This window comes from Diceros bicornis, chromosome X, assembly GCF_020826845.1.
Source record: "Diceros bicornis minor isolate mBicDic1 chromosome X, mDicBic1.mat.cur, whole genome shotgun sequence".
In the NCBI taxonomy this organism is placed as follows: Eukaryota; Metazoa; Chordata; class Mammalia; order Perissodactyla; family Rhinocerotidae; genus Diceros; species Diceros bicornis.
Genome location: NC_080781.1, coordinates 11,803,724 through 11,822,059, shown reverse-complemented (window position 1 = coordinate 11,822,059; position 18,336 = coordinate 11,803,724). Strand labels below are relative to the sequence as shown.

At 36.1% G+C, this 18,336-nt stretch overlaps 1 protein-coding gene across 1 annotated transcript in view; it reads right to left on the bottom strand.

Moving 5' to 3' along the window:
- The window catches only part of GLRA2 (glycine receptor alpha 2), a 179,804-nt gene extending 168,957 nt beyond the window's left edge, over nt 1-10,847 (bottom strand). Inside the window, exons 1-2 of the mRNA XM_058535463.1 lie at nt 10,741-10,847; nt 8,474-8,607 (exon numbers count right to left, since the gene is read on the bottom strand). Coding sequence (XP_058391446.1) covers nt 8,474-8,607; nt 10,741-10,808 — 202 coding nt within the window. The 5' untranslated portion in view covers nt 10,809-10,847. The remainder of the gene's footprint in view (nt 1-8,473; nt 8,608-10,740) is intronic.
- Nucleotides 10,848-18,336: the final 7,489 nt, after the last annotated feature.

Genomic DNA, 18,336 nt, shown 5'->3' with positions numbered 1-18,336 from the left:
GTAAAGCAATACTGGCACACAGTATCTTGGGAAAAACACTACAAGGAAGGTATTATCCTTCAGATACAGGGGCAAAAACTTCTCATTCTAGTCCTGTAGTTCTTAAGTTGCAAGGAGCAATGAATTTGTTAAAGTGAATATTTCAAGATCCCATCATTTAAGTGATTCTAAAGAGGCAGAGCTGGAGAAGTGTGGCGCCCAGGTATGTGCCTTTTTAACAGGACTCTCAGGTGTCTCTGAAGCAGGTGTTCTGAAAAACTTAGTTTGAGAAACACATCTGGTTGGTTGCTAATTTGGTTTAGTATTAAATCCTAAGTCCTTTGACTTGGCATACTCTATACAATGCTCAAGTGCTAAAACCAGGGTAATTCAAATGAAAAAGTAGAATATAAGAAATCCATTGTGAGCATTGCACAGTATATTTATAAATTATCCTGAATCACATCATCTAATTTGTGTTAGTTACAGTGTGGTTTGCCAAATGTGTGTACCGTTCACTTTTCAGAGACTTTGAGGTTCAAAACTAAATAAGCAGACCCCTTGTTTTCTGAATACATTTCTTTTTTTTTTTTTTTTTGGCAAAGAATGCTTTTTCTAAGAGAAATCCTGATAAAAGAAATCTCAACTTCCTTGTTAGACGTGAAGTAGTTCTTAGAAATCAACATCTTGAAGTATTTAAATGTAAATAAACCAGAAGAAGATAGATTATATTATATTCTTTGTACACTTAGTTTTTTTAAATGAAAGAAAAATGATGTGGTAAAGTGGTTCTGAGGTTTTCCTAAAGTAGCAGAATTGCCACGATAAGTAGCTGTATTTCAGGTGCAGTAATCAAACCAAGCAAGGAGTAGAAAACAAGCAAGTGTTCCTCAGACTCGCCATTTCCTCGAAACACACACTGCTCTGCTCCCAGTGTTCATGCTTTTCTAAGCCCCTCCCCCCTCCAATCTTCTCTTCTAACACTCCTTCCTCAGCTCTGTGTAGAATAGAATAACACAGAGGAAAAGAATGTGTCTCAGAAGTGCTATCCCAGAGAGACTTGGCATTAAGTCCCTGTGCTCAAATCTAAGCCCACAACACATCCCAGCATGGGGAGCTTGGAGGGGATTACTGTGGGGCGTGCACAATATTAGCAAACATATAAACATATTAAATCAGATAGAAAGGAAACTATATTAATTATTTTCATATACTCCACAGGAAGACCTCATTCTCTACCACCCCACACACACACCCCAGTCCATTGTTTGTACTTCTTCCAATTGTTGTTTAGAAGACAGAACTCTTTGTGTGTGTGTGTGCGTGAGTGTGTGTGTGTGTGTTTTATTTTATTGAGGTCCCATTGGTTTATAACATTGAGTAAATTTCAAGTGTACATTATTATATTTCACCTTCTCTACAGACTGCATCATGTTCACCACCAATAGTCTAGTTTTTATCCAAGGAGAGAGAACTCTTATGTTACATTATCTTCCTCTCTCTTCTCTGCTTTTGGAGGTATCATTTATCTTTTGGGATAATATATCCAAATTATATTCCTTTCTCACTTCCCTTCTTTCCCGAGACTGATAAAGGAAGGCTTACTAAACTGATCATAAGTTTTGGAGATATCTGCTTGGCCACCTGAAGGTTGAGAGGTGGCTTTGCTCATCAGTAGAATTTGTGCTGATTATCTTCCATTTCCCCCCAGAGACACTCTCTTCTCTGTACCCTGGGAAGCATCATTGCTTGCTCTTGCCCTCTGACTTCTAGTTGTATTGGGCCAATGCGAGACTCCCACAAGAAAATGGAGAGCAGGACGAGAGTGAGGGCAGAATGTGTATTCCCTAGCTTCTTCCCTGCTAGGACAGCACAGATCAACTACATTGCCCTACAGATCTCATTAGGTGTCCTCTCTATACAGCCACCTTCTCTAGGTTCTGGTAACCACTGCCTCCCTTGCCTCTTCAGGTCTACTGTTGATAGTCCCAGAGTACTACACTCTCCTTTAGGGATTGGTTTTCCAAACCCTCTCACACTCCGTTAGAGTGTGCCGTTTCTTTTCTGCAAACATCCTGGATGATACAGCATTCAACTTACATATTATATTTCAGTTTTAACTGAAGTGAGAACTGAAATTTAAAAGCTTAAATTTCTGTTTACCTCTGTGAACTTAGCAAGTAACATTGTTCCTGGGATATAGTAATCGCTTGCTATTATTTATTAAAGAAATAAACAAATGAATTGTGTGTTTAGACTCAAATATAAAGATGTAAAACCTTTACATGTAGTTTTTTGTGCCTACACATGTGCTCCCTTGCCACAAATTTATTCTATTGCTTTGACAATGCATGGGCAAGTGTAGCATATTTTTCCTGAAGAAAATATGATCCTCCCTCCCATCAGAAAAGAAGAAAAAATAGAAAACAAGACTTATCCAGTCACGTTCATCATAATTGCCTATTGGCTTTCCATATTTTGACTCAATCCAGGATTTTCTTTTGCCCTCTTGGATGAATGTGTTAATAAAACAGAGCCACCTTTTGGTGTACTCATGTTCATAGGGAATGGTGAGTACACAAGCCAGGGCATGAGTCAGAGGGAGTGTCCAGCTTCCCTCTTGTACTTGCCCCATGACCACACTTAGTGGGCTAGCCAGGCCAGACTCCAAGAGGGTAACCTAATGAATTTATTCTTAAATGTCTTTCGCATTTAAGAATACCACTTAGAGAACTATTCCTTTTGCTCATGTCCTTCCTGTAGCGGGTTTCACATGGCTAAAAGTATCTGGAATCAGTCACAAGTGTCCAGAGTAGCCCTCTCAAGAAAGATGTCAATGAGCAAATGCTGCATGCCACAGTCAGGACAGCCTCTTAGGTGTTAACTCTAAGGAGAACCCAGAATGCTTCCCAAGACCTTGTTGTTATGAGGCTTGATCAACTATATTTCCATTTTTAAGACCCTGTTCCAAACATGTCTGATCCAACACACCAAGAAAAAAACTAATGACTATTTTTTCTTACTCTAAACCTGATCGTACCAACTGGACACATTATAATGTCCAGTCATTAAGTACCGAGATACCCTGATATCTATGTTAATTTTTTTTAAATGAAGTCTCGGATAATCAGCAAAATAGGTTGAATTGTCCTTCAGGATGGGGAGAAACAGCAAGCACTATAGAATTCTGGATAAAATGTTTAGGCTTTTTCAATAATGAAACTTAGGGATATGAATTTACTCAGAATCAACCAGGAAGCAATGTAATACATCCTCAGAAACTAAATTATGGGCTTCCATTTCCAGTGCTCTTAACCTGCCATGTTGTAGAGACCAAATGTTCTCTTTAAAATACTTTTTCTAAAATAGGAAATTCATTCAGCACGTTTGTGAAGTGACCCTTGCAACTGCAGTAACTGGACAAGAAAATACATCAGAAATGACAGTCATATATGTTCAGTTAAATTTAGGGTCCTTCTTTCCAGGACCAAGCAAAATTGGTCCTATGTCTTTTACTTGGTTCATTTTAAAAGTGAGTCCAAGAAAATAATCAGGGATAGGATTTGAATGGATAAAGATAATTCCTTCCCACAATTGGCTCCCTCTTTGTTTCATATTTAAGAATACGAAGTCGCCCTTTCAGTTTGGAAATAGTCCCACAAAACTAATAAAAGGAGAACCAGCTGAGACACATGACATCTATGCTCTGGTTACTGTGGTAGGACTTTAAGATGCTAGAACTTCTTTGACTTGTTTTTTTTCCATTAAAAAAAATCAAACAACTATAAAGATCCAATCACTATGAAGGATAAGCTTTGATAATACATAGTCAGTGTCGGTTATAAAAGAGAAATGGGAAACTAGTAATAATAATTCAAATTATTTGTAATAGTCTTAAGAGTTGAAAACAAATCATTCAGATTCATGATCTCGTTTGATGCTCAGAACGACCCAAATGAGGTGGACAAAGGCAGAAGAAAACCTGAGGCATGGAGAGGTGAAGACACCTTTCCTCAAAAGTGGCTGAACCAGGACATGAATCTGACTTTTCTGGATCAAAGTCCAGGGCTCTTTTATGGAAGACGTATTCCAATAAGTTCATACTTTGCCGGGATATGTTAGAATGCTATAGATGCCTCCTTCTTGATGTCACCTCAGATCCCTGACAAGCACCTTGTAGGCCCATAGTAGCCTAGTATATACAAACGTGTTGGTTGGTGTCCATAAATTGTGACACAGCCAGTGGATTTGAGATGTTCAAAATTCTTCATCAATATCACCTCTGAACAAAACAGTCATATATAAACTTCCCTTTGTTGCTCCCAACCTTTCCCTTCAGTAACATTTTTCCTCTTTTATCTCCTGTTGTATTGTTCTAAAATGGCTGTACACTTTCAGGTGCCTGAAGGCTTCTGCTACTTTCTGCACTCAAGTCAAATACTTCTAATACCTGCAAGCATTCTACTCTTTTTCTCTGGATCCATAGTAATATCTGATGACCACATCCACCAGGGTGATCAAAGAAATGATCACACTGATGCTGCATTATCACTAACTGAGAGAATCACCCTTTCCAAGTGTCCCTGCTGGACATTTGTGCTCAAGCCACTCCCTACAGGAACAGGTAAGCACAACAGTTGAGCTGGAGCTCCACTTGGCCAAAGACAAGAGAATTTCCAAGGGCAGAAACCTGAAGACATCTAGTTTTTTGAAAGTGGCTCTATTTCTACTTATATCTAAAACACCTCTTGAGCTGATAACTCTTTGGAAAATGAAGGAAACCATACTGCATGCAAATGTAGGTTTTAATGTCACACATCACACTTTCAAATTTAGGTCTCCAGACATGGAAAAAAAATTAGTGTGCATGGCATGCACAAAGAAGTGGAGTGAATAATTATTTCCTGGCATTGTCTATTCCAGATCCTATCCCAAATGAATGTTACAGTGAAATATATTTATTCGTATTGGGATGAAACTTAGGATATAATTCTAAGTTAATTTTATTTTCAAAGAAAATTTTATTAAAATAGATATAGGCTTTATTTAAAAGAGAGAGAGTCAGAACTAATGCATTTTTCCCAGGTTTAAGCATTTCATTTGATTTCTTTAAAAGCTTAATGTTTAAAGTGACGTTTTCAAGATACAATAATACTGACAAAGGAATGTCTGATGGATGATAGAATCCATGATAAATCAGCTGAGAATGAGACAAATCATCCAAGTGGGGAAAGAGGCTCTGCTGTTGACATGGAATCAACATTTACCATGGTTTCAGAAACAGGTAATTGTGAATGGACATAGCTTGTGTTTTTATCTGAACTGAGGATTTTGCAAATTTATGGTTTCACAAGATCTGACCCAGGTCTCTATGGGTCTTATAGATAGAATGCAGTTGGCAACTCTGACTCATGACTTTGTTTATACACTAGTGCTTCAGTACATCAGAAAAGCTATTTTTTCCCTATAGTTTCTAAGAATGGCTCTCAATTACAGAGAGTCCAAGTCAAGTCTGAATCATTTCTGGTTCCCTTTTCTAGCTTATGTCCGTCTTCCTTCTTGTACATACGCCCATTAAGACATATTTCAGAGTCCATCAGGGATATAGAATAGACATGAAATATTTTACTGATTTGAAAGTATGCTGGAAAAATTCCTTCCAATAAGAAAAATTATGCATGTGCATTTCTTTTTTCCCTTACCAATGCATGTCAGCAAGGAAAACAGAGAAATGTGCTAACATTTAATAAGTGTTCTAGAAAAGCCGTTCCCTTTACCTCAACAGCCCATATTTGGCTCTTGCTTTTATAGTCAAATCTTGCCCTTGTGTCTTCTTATTAATCACCCTTATTGTCATGTTCAGCAGCAGCAGCAGCATTATCGTCATGTTTACTGTTATCGTAGTCAATTTGTTTTTTGGCATTTGCAGGGGGCCTGTCACTATTCCAGATACAATCACGTTTCCTAATTACTCTTCATTTCTACATACTATATAAAATTTCTCATTGATACATTGCTAATCAACTACAGTAAGTACTATAGTGTTCTTCCTAGCCTCCTCACTGTTACAAGTTCCCTAGTATCTCTTTCTTTTATTTCTTTCTCTCCCCAGTTCAACTAAGATCATCTTTGCTAGCCACTGTGACTATTGGTTGGTACCTCAAAAGTTCTCACTCTCAACTTCTACTACAACTAACTGGAAGCACTAATCTTCATAATTAATCTACAGTTTTCTTTCTTTCCTGGTTCTTATTTCCTCATTCTGGAGAAAAGGATGACTTCTTTTCCCTACACTATATATACATAGTGTATATATAAAAAAATAAGGTACTTCCTTGCCCTCTCAAATGTGGTGTGGAGCGTGGGTTGATGAAACATAAACGTGCAAAGGAACCATATTAGACATATGAAGTTCCATGGGAACACCAAGGAAGGAAAATTATTTTAGTCTAAAATAAAGGGGAATGTTTTACATTCAGGAGAAGCCAAGATCCTCAGAGTAAAGAGAATTGTGGGAATTGTTAGGTAATTGATCTAAGTGGTCTATGTAAATAAAATTTATGAAAGAATATCAGGATTCATCAAAGTAGAGAGTTAAATGGAGAGAGAGACAAAACTCAGTGAAGTCCATTAATTTTAGAGTCTTAAATGATATCCACCCCATTTGCCTTTTATAAGTCTTTAAAACATCCTGTGCTCAGGTCTTTAAGTAGTGGATAGATCTCAAAAATATGGCCATGCTTTGCTACACTTGATGTTCTCCTCATTTTTTTATCCTTTAGAGTTATGAGAAATGTCATTTTTGAAGGATGACATCCCCAGAAGAACCAGAAAAAAAGCTGTGTGTGGAAATGATTGCTCATTCTAGGTGGTCACTTAAAGTAGCAATGGAAGCATGGGTATTTGTTTTATTACTCTTTGCACTTTCCTCCTCTTTTGAAAAATTATTTCTAGAAAATAATGAATAATAGCTGCTGCTAAACAAGATACTCATAAACTTGAAACAATTTTCTATCTCTGGACCACCTCTATGAAGCTTTCCATAAATAACTTAACAGGAAATCATCTCTCCATTTGTTGGAATCCTGTAGCATTTTATCTGTGCTTCCTAATGTTACTTGACTATTAACTACTTAACTATTTCTATCTAATATTATATATTATATTTTATATTATTACATATTATATTGTTATATTTTATAAGTATCCCTGTAACATCTGCTCTCTCCTCTGAGATTTTTGATGGTAGCACCCAAACCTGTTTCATTTCTCAACTTTCAAAGCTTAGGGTAGTTGGTATTTTGCATATAGTTCAGACTCAAGTTATTGAATGGCTAAGTGAATAAATGTATGAATGAGCAGTCCCATTGAAAGCTGATTCTCAACTTGTTACTCATAAGATTTTATTTCAAATATTGACTTCCAAAGGAATGACCACAAAATTAATATGAAATAGGATGAACATGACAATCGTTTTCAGGAAAATTGAGCTTTGAACTTAGTTCTGTTGTGTCTTTTTGAAATACTCTATAAATCAAAAACATTTGTTTTGTCAAAATTCTGACATTTTTCTTAATGAAATGTGCCCTGAGCTGGGTATATTCAGAGGTGTAGCATTTAAAGAGAAAATGAATTTAGAATTTAGTTTTCATGCTCATATTTGCCAATAATAAAAATTAAACCTCAAGGAAAGCAATACAATTAAATTGCTAAGAAGCAAAAGCAAAGCAATGCATGAATTATGACATAATATCTAGAATATTATGGATTTCTCCTTTTATAAAATATTATAAACACTTCACAATGCATTATGTTAAATTAAATTACAAGATAAAATGCAATTGTCACTTAAAATATGTATTTAAAAATTAAAGCATCAAAAATAATTAATTATTAATAATTGAATAATTAATAATTTCTTATTGAAGTATTTTTTTGATTCAGAATAAAAATAAACCAAAAGGATAAAAAGTAATTTATATGCACTATTAATTACATTTTTGTCATGTTGAACAAACAAAAACCCCAAACTTTTGGTTTGTTTCTAATGAATAAAGGAAGTACCCACCATCTTTGACATGTGTACTTTACAATTCTATGATCTTTTTTTGTTAATTTCAGATAAATAACTTCAAATAAACAATTAGAGTATTTAAACAAGACGAAACCAAAAGTTTCTAATGTACTCGACTAGAGCCTCTTCTCACATTGTTTCCAGTCACACTCTCACTTAAGGTGAAATAGAGAGTGTGGCAATAATCTCTGACATTAGTTTTCTTTGTGAAATAGAATATAAATGAAGAAAGTTTTCAACAGTGGCAAGCAGCATGTAAAATTTAAGCTATTAAATTGACTAGTTCAAAAGAATGCCAAAATGAGGTGAATAATATACTTGTTTCCATTTCATAATAAAAAGCCCTAAAAACTTTTTTCAGAGTATTCAAACATCTAGAAGATTTTCCACAGGCTTAACATATGTTTAAGTTGATCCTACCTTTAAAATTTGGCCTGATTCTTGCATCATATCCTGATGTCCTTCCCATTAATTTGTCCAAGAAATCTGAGGGAGATAGAGTCTGCGAAGGTTGTTTTCCAGACCTGGAGTCATGGTCTTTGCAGAAAGCCATCCTAAACACATCATTAACTCTTTTAGCAACAATTCCGTTCTCATCACCTGAGAACTAATGCTCACAGAATGTTTGACATCATGTTTTTAAATATATTTGATATGTTAGTAAGAAGAAAAAGAAAATTACAAAACTCTTTGGTCAACTTCAGAACTTGTACATGGTCTAAAGTTAACTTTAAATGATGAGTGATATAAATCCTGAGTCATATCTTCTAAGTTTCTAGACCTTAGCCATAAGATGTTTAAGATGATACAACATGCATAGTTTTAGGTTGTAGATTTTATGGATATATAAAGCTATTTCTTTCTAGAGTCATCAGAGAAATGAAGATGACAATATCTAAAATTTATTTGATTGTCTTAAAATCATTTGCCCATGACTTAAAAAAAAGTCTTCCAACACTTCAGCCCTTAATATAAGTCCTCTGCTTTTATAAAAAGTAGAGGGAGAGAAATACGTAATAAGATGGGCAGAACAAATTATCCTATTGCTTCTTTTCTCACCTGCTAGATTCTATTCCAGCTATCAACTACCAATAATTTTCAATGTGTTGTCTAAAAGGAAATCTTCACTTGGAAATTTAATTTCATTCTAAGATAGGTCAAACAATAAGCATGTCTGTACTTCTATTATTTTATCAGTTGTTATTGATATATTAGCATTTAAATTGTTGACTCTCCAAAAGAGTATTCATGAAAAATAACTTCTAAATCATTTTGTCTTTTGCATTATCAAAAACACTAAATGTTGATTGGAAAATTTCTCAGATTTTCATTTCCTTTAAAGGGCTTATTTGGTTTGTAGTAAAATGAATTCTTTCACAATACATAGTGGTTGATTGAATGTTGATTTCTTTCCTAAAGCATACGTTTTACAAGCTCTGTTTTCAATAATTTAACAAATAATCTCGTTAATTCTATCATTAAGAAAATACCACATTCTTGCCAGTTTTTCAAAGTAGTATTAAATACAAGCGCAAATATGATATAAACATTTAGTAGGAGTTAAAAATTGATACAATCATCTAGAAATACTCACTTTCCCATATGCAGATTCATCTGATTAATCAACTATTATTTGATTATGATAATGGTGGTGGTGGTGATGAAGAAGATGATGATGATGATGATTCTAATAAAACCCAGCCTACAATTTTTATTAATCATAGTAGGAGGTGTGAACTTGAAAGGAACATAGTGGGGTTTCCCAGTACTCATAGCATTATTGCTATATGTTCCATTTCTCTTGGTTCTGTGAAAAAAATACCATAAAATTTGGTGAAAATTAAATGAAGAGTCCTACACTTTGTTGTATGAACATCTCCTATCTCTATCCTGTCTTAGAACCTCTGCCACTAGGATGGCTATTTCACTCACTGGTAATAATCTGATATTTTGAAGTATCAATTGATTTGACAATTTGTAAATTAGGTAGAAAATGCAAGCATGAAAATAATGATTTCTTACTTATTTTAATTATGCATAGTCCATTTCTCATGCATACATAAATACAAAGATGTCATATAAATTAAATTTTGGTAGCCAATAAATTTCCAAATATACTGAACAGTAGACTATAGTGGTAAAAGGAGATTTTAAATGTTTTTGATGTTTCAAGAAATTTCCTGAATTGTAGTCCTCATGGTATGCATCTACTTGCTGAAATACAATAGAAGTCCCAAGTTGGCTAAGAATTAGGGTTCTTTTATATTTTATATAAAATGAGCATGCTCCTGGCAAATTAATCCAATCACTTCCACCTTATGAAAAGCATTGCATCCAATAATCCCTTTAAATGACTTCCAGAAGAATTTGAAAGCAAAAATATCACCATTACACAGAAATATAAACAGCATGCAACTCATCAGACTACCTTATATCACATTTGCTGTGAAAATGTGTTGAAATGCATAGCGTGGGGTTATGCATCATAAAACTTGCCTTTGTGAAAATTTACCACCCTCCCACCATAATTAAGCTTTTTTAAAAGAACAAAAGAAATCTAACTCTCCTCTATAAAATTAAAATAATATGGTCCAGGGCATAGAAAAATAGATAAAAATTGCGTGACACGTTCTCTTTCAAACAGTTTTCATGTGCAAAATATCAGCATGCAAAGTCGTTTCACCTACCTGAAGTGGTTTGTCTCTAAGAAAAATGCAAACAAGGCTGTCAAAATGTTCACTAGCTGCCGGTCCATTCCTGTTTCTGTGATGCTTGTGGAAAATATCCCCGAAATGATTCCAGAAAGAAGCTAGGACAAAGTATCTATTTATTGTCCAGATTCAAAATCTGACAAGAGTCTAGTTTCCTTGAAAATCAAAAAGAGATTTGGGTTTGGACAGTTTGCTGAGAAAAAACAAAAAGTGCCAGTCCTAGGCATCATGGTCAGGTCAAACCAGGGCTCAGGACCATCAGTTAACCCAAGAAAGACAAAGCCTTAGAACTGATAGATCCCCCAGTTGCTTTTCCTGAATAATGAAAACGCTGCTACCTTAATCGCATCACCACGTAAAGGGGAATGGTGACAATGCCATGCTGGAAGTCGTGTTGCTGTGGCTTTTATGTCCTTTCTGTTTAGCAAATCTCTTTTCTCTAGAAAATGTTCTCTTTTTAAAAGAAGTTGTAAATGAGGGAGAAGAAAGGACTCTGCGCGTTGGAGTGGGTAGGGAAAAGAGGGCAAAATTGCTGAGATCCTGTGCTGGAATGAGGGCTACAGAAAGAGACGGAGACGTGATCCTACCCAGCCTATAAATTTCAGCACTCGGACAGCTCCTAGCTCTGAAGTGCGCATGTTTCCTTTTTCAGTCGCTTGGGGCGGGGGTAGGGGAGAGGCATTCAAGAGGGGACATGCCTGCCGTTCAAAGGCAAAGAGTGACTGGCCGTTCAGCGAAGGGTTGCTGAGGAAGGTGCGATGACGGCCAGGGGAGAGCAGAAGTCAGCGTAGACAGAGAGGATGAAGGACGCTAGGGTCTGAGCTCCTGGGAATGCGAGTCTGTTGGTGGGTGGGCGGGACGAGAGTTTGAAGCAGAAAAGAGAGGGGAATAAGGTTTAGGCATGGGAAAAGGAAATTGGAGGAAGCAGAGACCAGGATCAGGAGTACTGAAATTATAATAGGGAACTGGGTAATCTACTCCTTGTCAGTGAAACCTGGAGGCAAAAGAGGAGTTCTGTGCTGAAGAGGAGGGGACATTTCCTTGGCATATTGAAGCCCATGTGCAGAAAAAGGTTTATGAGGGTCGACAATTTAATTTAGAAGCCCCTTATGGCTTCCTCGCCCCTTGAGTGTTTTCTTTTGATTTTAGCCACCTGTTCCCAAAGGATCTCTCTACCTCTCTACTAGAGAAAGCCCCTTCCGCTCAGCTTTCTTCTGTGGCTCCAAATCCTTGGGCATCCTCAAGTCGCAGATTTGTAGAGGAGGAAAAATACAATGGGCCAGCAGGGGGCAGTAGCAATCTTTTCCTGCCCTGGCTAAAGGTTAGAGTAGGGCTCCATGTAAGAAATGGAGCAAGGAAGGATGAGACTGTGGTTGAGTTTCATCTGCCCACTCCAGATGTTCATCACCAGGGAAGGTTATGTAATAAAGTGTAGATGTTCTCCTAAATTGGCTAAAGAGACAGAAAATAGTGAAAGTTTATAAATCCTGTACAAAAGCATGACAGGTAACCTTGCTATCTCAAATTAAATTTACAAATATTATTATTAATAAATAAGAGGAAGGGTAAATAGTTCAATGCAAGTAATTAGCAGCTTCTGGTAAGGGGAAATGAAAAATGGATGTTCTACGACGAGCTGGGTGAGTAACCTACTTTTTCTCTATAAAATATACCTCGTTAGTCACCTTGACACTCCATTGCAGGTCTTAATTTTAAAAGAAAATAATATGATTCATTTTTTGTCCATAAATGACCAATCTTCCCTTCAGTCAGTTTAAATGTCATAGCAGAGTAACAAATATTTCTATGTTTTTTGAAGGTAGGTTCTGAGAAAAAAGTTGCAAATTCTTTTCACCTTTTAATGTTAATATAAATCACCTGAGGTTCTTGTTGAAATGCAGATTCTGATCCAGTAGGTCTGAGGTGGTTCTGAGATTCTGCATTTCTAACAAGTTCTTAGATGAAATTGATGCTGCTGGTCCACTGATCACACTGATTAGCAATGGTCTATATGCCCTTTTACGAGATTTCTATCCCACCAAGACAGTGAGAATATAGGAACCTCTCTTTAAATGAAAAGCAGCAGTGCCCAAGCATTCTGCTTATGTACAAAATCAATTCTTTGGATGTGTTCTCTTAACTCTCAAAGCCCAGAAAAAATGATTCAATTTAAAAGGAAAACAGTATAGTGTAGTGTGAGACATCCCTGGACTGCAGCTTCGAATCTATCCACTTTCAAATTCATCCACATGGAAACTCTAGACCTGATTTTATCCCTGCAGTCCTGACCCCCAAAATAAAATCAATTCCTGGAAATACATTTCTTCAATTTGTGCTATATAAAACTCATACAAGATTTTTTATGCTCAAGATTCTTTCCAAAAGAATATATATAGAGAGAGTATATATATATAGATAGATAGATAGATAGATAGATAGATAGATAGATAGATAGATAGATAGATATAGATATAAAATAATTTGTCCCAAATTTATTTGAGGTTGTAATGATGCTTACAATAATACAGTCTTTGCAAATCATTTCTTTCAACAGCAGTGTCTTATTATTAAACAGGAGTAGGGTGAGTAGGGAAACTTGTGACAAAGGGAGACTCTGGCCAGCAGCATAAAATCACAGCATTTATTTTAAAGTTGGAATGAAGTTTAGAGAGAATCTAGTCTAGCCTCCTCATTTTACTTCTCATCTCTTCTCAATTTGGATTCCAGCTCTGTCAATCCACAGAAACAGTTCTCCCTAAGTCTGCCAATGAATTCCTTGTAACTAAGGCCAAAAGATATTTTTCTGTTGTCATCTTACTTGACATTTCTGTGGCCCTTAACATCATCAGTCTTTTTTCTCTTCTTTTTTTTAAAAACACTTTTATTTTTATTTTATTGGGATAAGAACACTTAATATGAGATCTACTCTCTCAAAAGATTTTTAAGTGTACAATGCAATATTGTTAACTATAGGCACAATATTGTACAGTGGATCTCTAGAACTTATCTTGCCTCACTGAAACTTTATACCCATTGATTAGCAACTTCCCATTTCATCCTCTCCCCTGTTTCTACAACCACCATTCCGTTCTCTTGAAGCACTTATTATTGCTTCAATAATAAATGACACAGTGCACTCCTGGCTTGCCTCCTATTCTATCTACTTGGCAGGCATATTCCCCTCTACCTGGCTTATAAAAGTTAGATTTCCTGAAAGCTATATTCTAGGCCCTCTTTTCTTCTCACACTACACTCTCTCAGACAATGTTATGCACATCCATAACTTCCATTATCCTTTTATGCAGATAACACATAAATATACGTTTCTATCCAGACCTTTATATCCAACTACTTCCTGAACAATTCCTGTTGGATATCTCAAAGTCTCCTCAAACTCTACATGTCAAAAACAAACTTTTAATACTTCCTCCAAATCCTGTTCCTGTTATACTGTGCCTGTTGCATTGTCACTCACCAAAAGCCAAGGCATCATCTCTAAGCCTCCATCACCCACCATATTCAGTTCTTTACCAAGCTCTATTGATTTTATCTCTCAAATATTTTCCAAATCTGTCCACTTCTCTCCATCTCAACCTCCATGACCCCAGTTGGTTTATCCTTATATCTTGCTCATATTTCAGCAGCAGTTAGCTTACTAGTCTACTTGGACCAACAGCTGATCCTCCTCCACCTCATTCTCTACGCTACAACCAGAATGGTTCTTCAAAAATCAAAATCTATTTATGTCACACCCCCTGATTAACACTATGATTCTCCATTGATCTTTGGGTAGAACAAGAAAACTGCTTGACCTAAAAGTTCCACATGGTCTGGCCCATGCCTACATTGTCCTTCATCTCATCCCCTACTTATCTCATTCGTTCCTCTCTAGCCATATTTGTCTCCTTTTAGTCCCTCATGTTTGCCATATTGCTTAATTCCATGGAGTGCTCATGCCTCCCATTTTGTCTTGTTAACATCAGCTTATTTTTCAAATCTCTGCTCAAGTGTTATTTCTTCAAGAAGGCCTTACCTGACCTGCATGACTCTATCAACTCTCCCTATTACCTGCTCCCTTAGTATTTAGCAACTCTGATTCAAAGAGCTTGTCACCACTGCATGTATACATGTGTATGATTAATTGCTTAGATAATGAGCTTTGTAATGGACAGGGCAGCATCTATTTTGGTCTACCATTTTATCTCCATACATTCAGTGATAATGACAATAATCACAACGGTATTGATGGTGACTAGGATACAATTTTTAAAATGCACCCAGAAGTGCTGCTAAAATAAAAAAATATATATTTAAATATGTATAATTCTGTCAAAAATTACTTGTTAGAGAATTAACAAGTTAAGAACTATGATTATTTGAAAGGAAACCAAGCTCAGTGGCTCAGGAGTCTATAATATGAGATGAAAATTCAAGTAGGAGACTATGAATCTGATGTTCTTGATTCAGGTTCCACCTCTAACACTGATCAATTATGTGACCTTGGGCAAGTCATTTTATCCCACTGAGCTTCATTTTCATAACATGTAAAATGCAGATGATAGTATTGCTACATAAAATACTTCTATATGGAAGACTCTTCAAAGTCATATGAAATCATAGTTGAGAATGTGTTTTAGACTCTTAATCTCAGTTCTTAGCATCAATTGACTGCTAAACTTCGTGTTTTGACTTTATCCCTTGGACAATTCCAGTTTCAAAGACAGTAAGTCTCAGGAGCTTGGAAAAGGTCTTACTTGCAATGCAATGGAACACTGAAGTCAAATCCACCTATGCTTCTAATTCACCAAATTACAACTGGTTGAGGCACGTGGCACCCTTGTTTTATACTCTTCTTATCAGAGAAATGAGAAGATTCTGACCCATCCTATAATGTCATAAGGATCAGTACACGATATTTGGTCTATATGATGCTACATATTAAAAAATTCTAAATAGATATAAACAATTAGAGACATTTCTTATGAACTCAGTATCATTTGAACATCAGTACCATTTACTGACACTGATAAACCTCTAACATATACATGATGCTTTTTAGTTTTCAAAATACCTGCACTACGTGGTAGGCAGAACAATGATTAATTGCCATATTTTTTTCCAATGAGGAATCTGACCTTTATATAAGTCAATCAATTGTCCCAAATCCACATGATTATTATGTGACAAAGTCATACTTTGTATACTTACTACCCAAGTGAACAGACTTATTTCTGGTCATATGTATGATTGATGTTATTTTTCAAGTCTCAGAAAACCTACTATCCACCCATCACTATCTTTTAATAACTATGTTTAAGATTCCATTGCAGTAAGTGCCCCTTTCTTGGTGGCCTTTTGGTCTCCATCATATTCACATACACATACACACAAATGACAAATGGAAAGCCCATTATTGAGTCTCAACATCAGTGTCCTTAGGGAAAGAGTTGAAAGATGTCTAATACATCGATATCCTGCATCAGTTCTCCTCATGAATCTTACGAGTCTTCCTGCAGACAGATGGTCATCTTCAAATATGAGCATTCTTTCCTCCACTTAAAAAGATGAAGTAGAGATTAAGAAAAGACTTATTAATTTGCAGTTGACACCAACCAAGAAGTAGAGGTTTGAGACAAATTAGAGAGGGCAAGAAGCTGTTTCACCAAATCTTTAGTTGCTTGAGGATGCTTCCTCACAGAGAACAATAAAGTCAATTTCATCTTGATAAAATGCACCTTCTGAATTTTAGGAAAGATTCTCCCGCCTCACACAGACCCTCTTCTCACTATAGGGCCCAAGGTTAGAATGGATTTCTGGGTGAGAAAACCCTCTGACATGAGAATGCTTGGTCATTATGATCACATTAAAATTGTGTGGCTTGTGAGATTAACGATTAGTGATTGCCATTCTTTGACTATATATAATATGTCAGGGATCAGGTAGAAAGTCAATCTCTTAAATCTGGGATCTCTAAGCTACCACTGCAGAGTCAACAAATAGCTCTCAACTTTCATGGCCACTCACTGGCCCATATGTCCTTTATCTCCTCGCATTGGTTGTATTGGAAATCAAAGGTACACTATAGAGCCCATTCTGTTGGGTTAAATAAATTGCTAGGAGGACAGGAATTATAAAAGGAAGATGAAACATGAAGCATAGTTTTTGCATGTTGATTTGTGCAGGCTGCTACAAGTGCTAGTACTGATGAATTTAAAGCTGTTTTCAAAGGCCAGCATTGTCCACAGAGCAAGGATGCCTAAAGAACTGATGTCACCCCACATTTATTCTCTTTCATTTTTGGAAATCCAGTTTGCTTCTCTCTTCTTTATCTTGTGGAATGAATAAAGATGCTCAGCATGCAGAGAGGCAAGCTTTAAGGCCATAAAGTCTAAATGTGAAATCACTGTTCTTCCAGGTTCCATGCAGACAATTGGATGTCTGTCCAAAGTATTTCTGGATTAAATTATTTAGAAGTCAGAAAAATCATTTTAGGATTGGAACTCTTCTGCTTATTAGTGTTCAACGTTCACAGACCACAAATATGTCCAGCACTTGAAACAATTTCTATTTCCAGGAATGATTCATACAAGTGATTTCGTCTCTGTTAGCTAATGTGAGAAATGCAGCATTTCTTTTCATAAACATCAAGTGGGCAAACAATAATTTGGAGGATAAATCAAATGTAATCCCACTTGAATGTGTTGGAAATGTTCCTCCTTCCTACAATTCTAAAAATGAAAATAACGAATAACAATAAGATTGATTGTTGCAGTATCACTTGTCTTAGGATCTCCTTAGAATCTCCTAGGTTTGGTTCTACAACTGACATGAAAACTGTCTCGACATCACCTTCATTATCATGATACTCTTGCTGAAAATTTCGTTTGGAGAGTTCTCAGATTTTAAAGTTTTGTTATTGACTTGATTAATGTTTATCCCCCCCCATAAAATCCTCTTCTTGGTTCACAGAAGGCTGAAAAGAAGTTTATTTTGAAAGAGTGAATTATCTTCACTTGAACAATAGCAATAGTTTTACATTTGCAAGTAAGCTAGCACTTGGGAGTTGAAGTGGAGTTCCATTCATTATATTCAATGATGACATTTTTATTATTGTTGTAAAGCATAGTATAGATGCTAAGAGGATAGTGCATATGTAATCAACAGTCCTGCCAATCAACCAGGCAACAAATAAATTGAGCATTTACTATATACAAAGTACTGTGTATTTCTCTGAAGATGAGGCAAAGTAATATAAGACATTATCTCTGCCCTCTAGGGACTTATGATTTATATGTGAAGATAAGAAAAATAAAAACTATAGAAGTGGGGCTCTAGGTCAGAGTATCATCTGGGGATATCAGCTGACTGACACCCAAGAGCTTCAAAATGTGGCATTCACCTATGTATTTTTCACAGTCTAAACTCTGGGTCTCCGCTTGGCAGGTTCACAAAATTAATCTTGTCAGTGCCCCAAATATCTTACTAACTCTGTAATACTTAAGATCCTGACATATAAACCAGAATGAAAATATAGCTATGGGGCTGCCAAGTAAGCCATGTAGTCTGAACAGT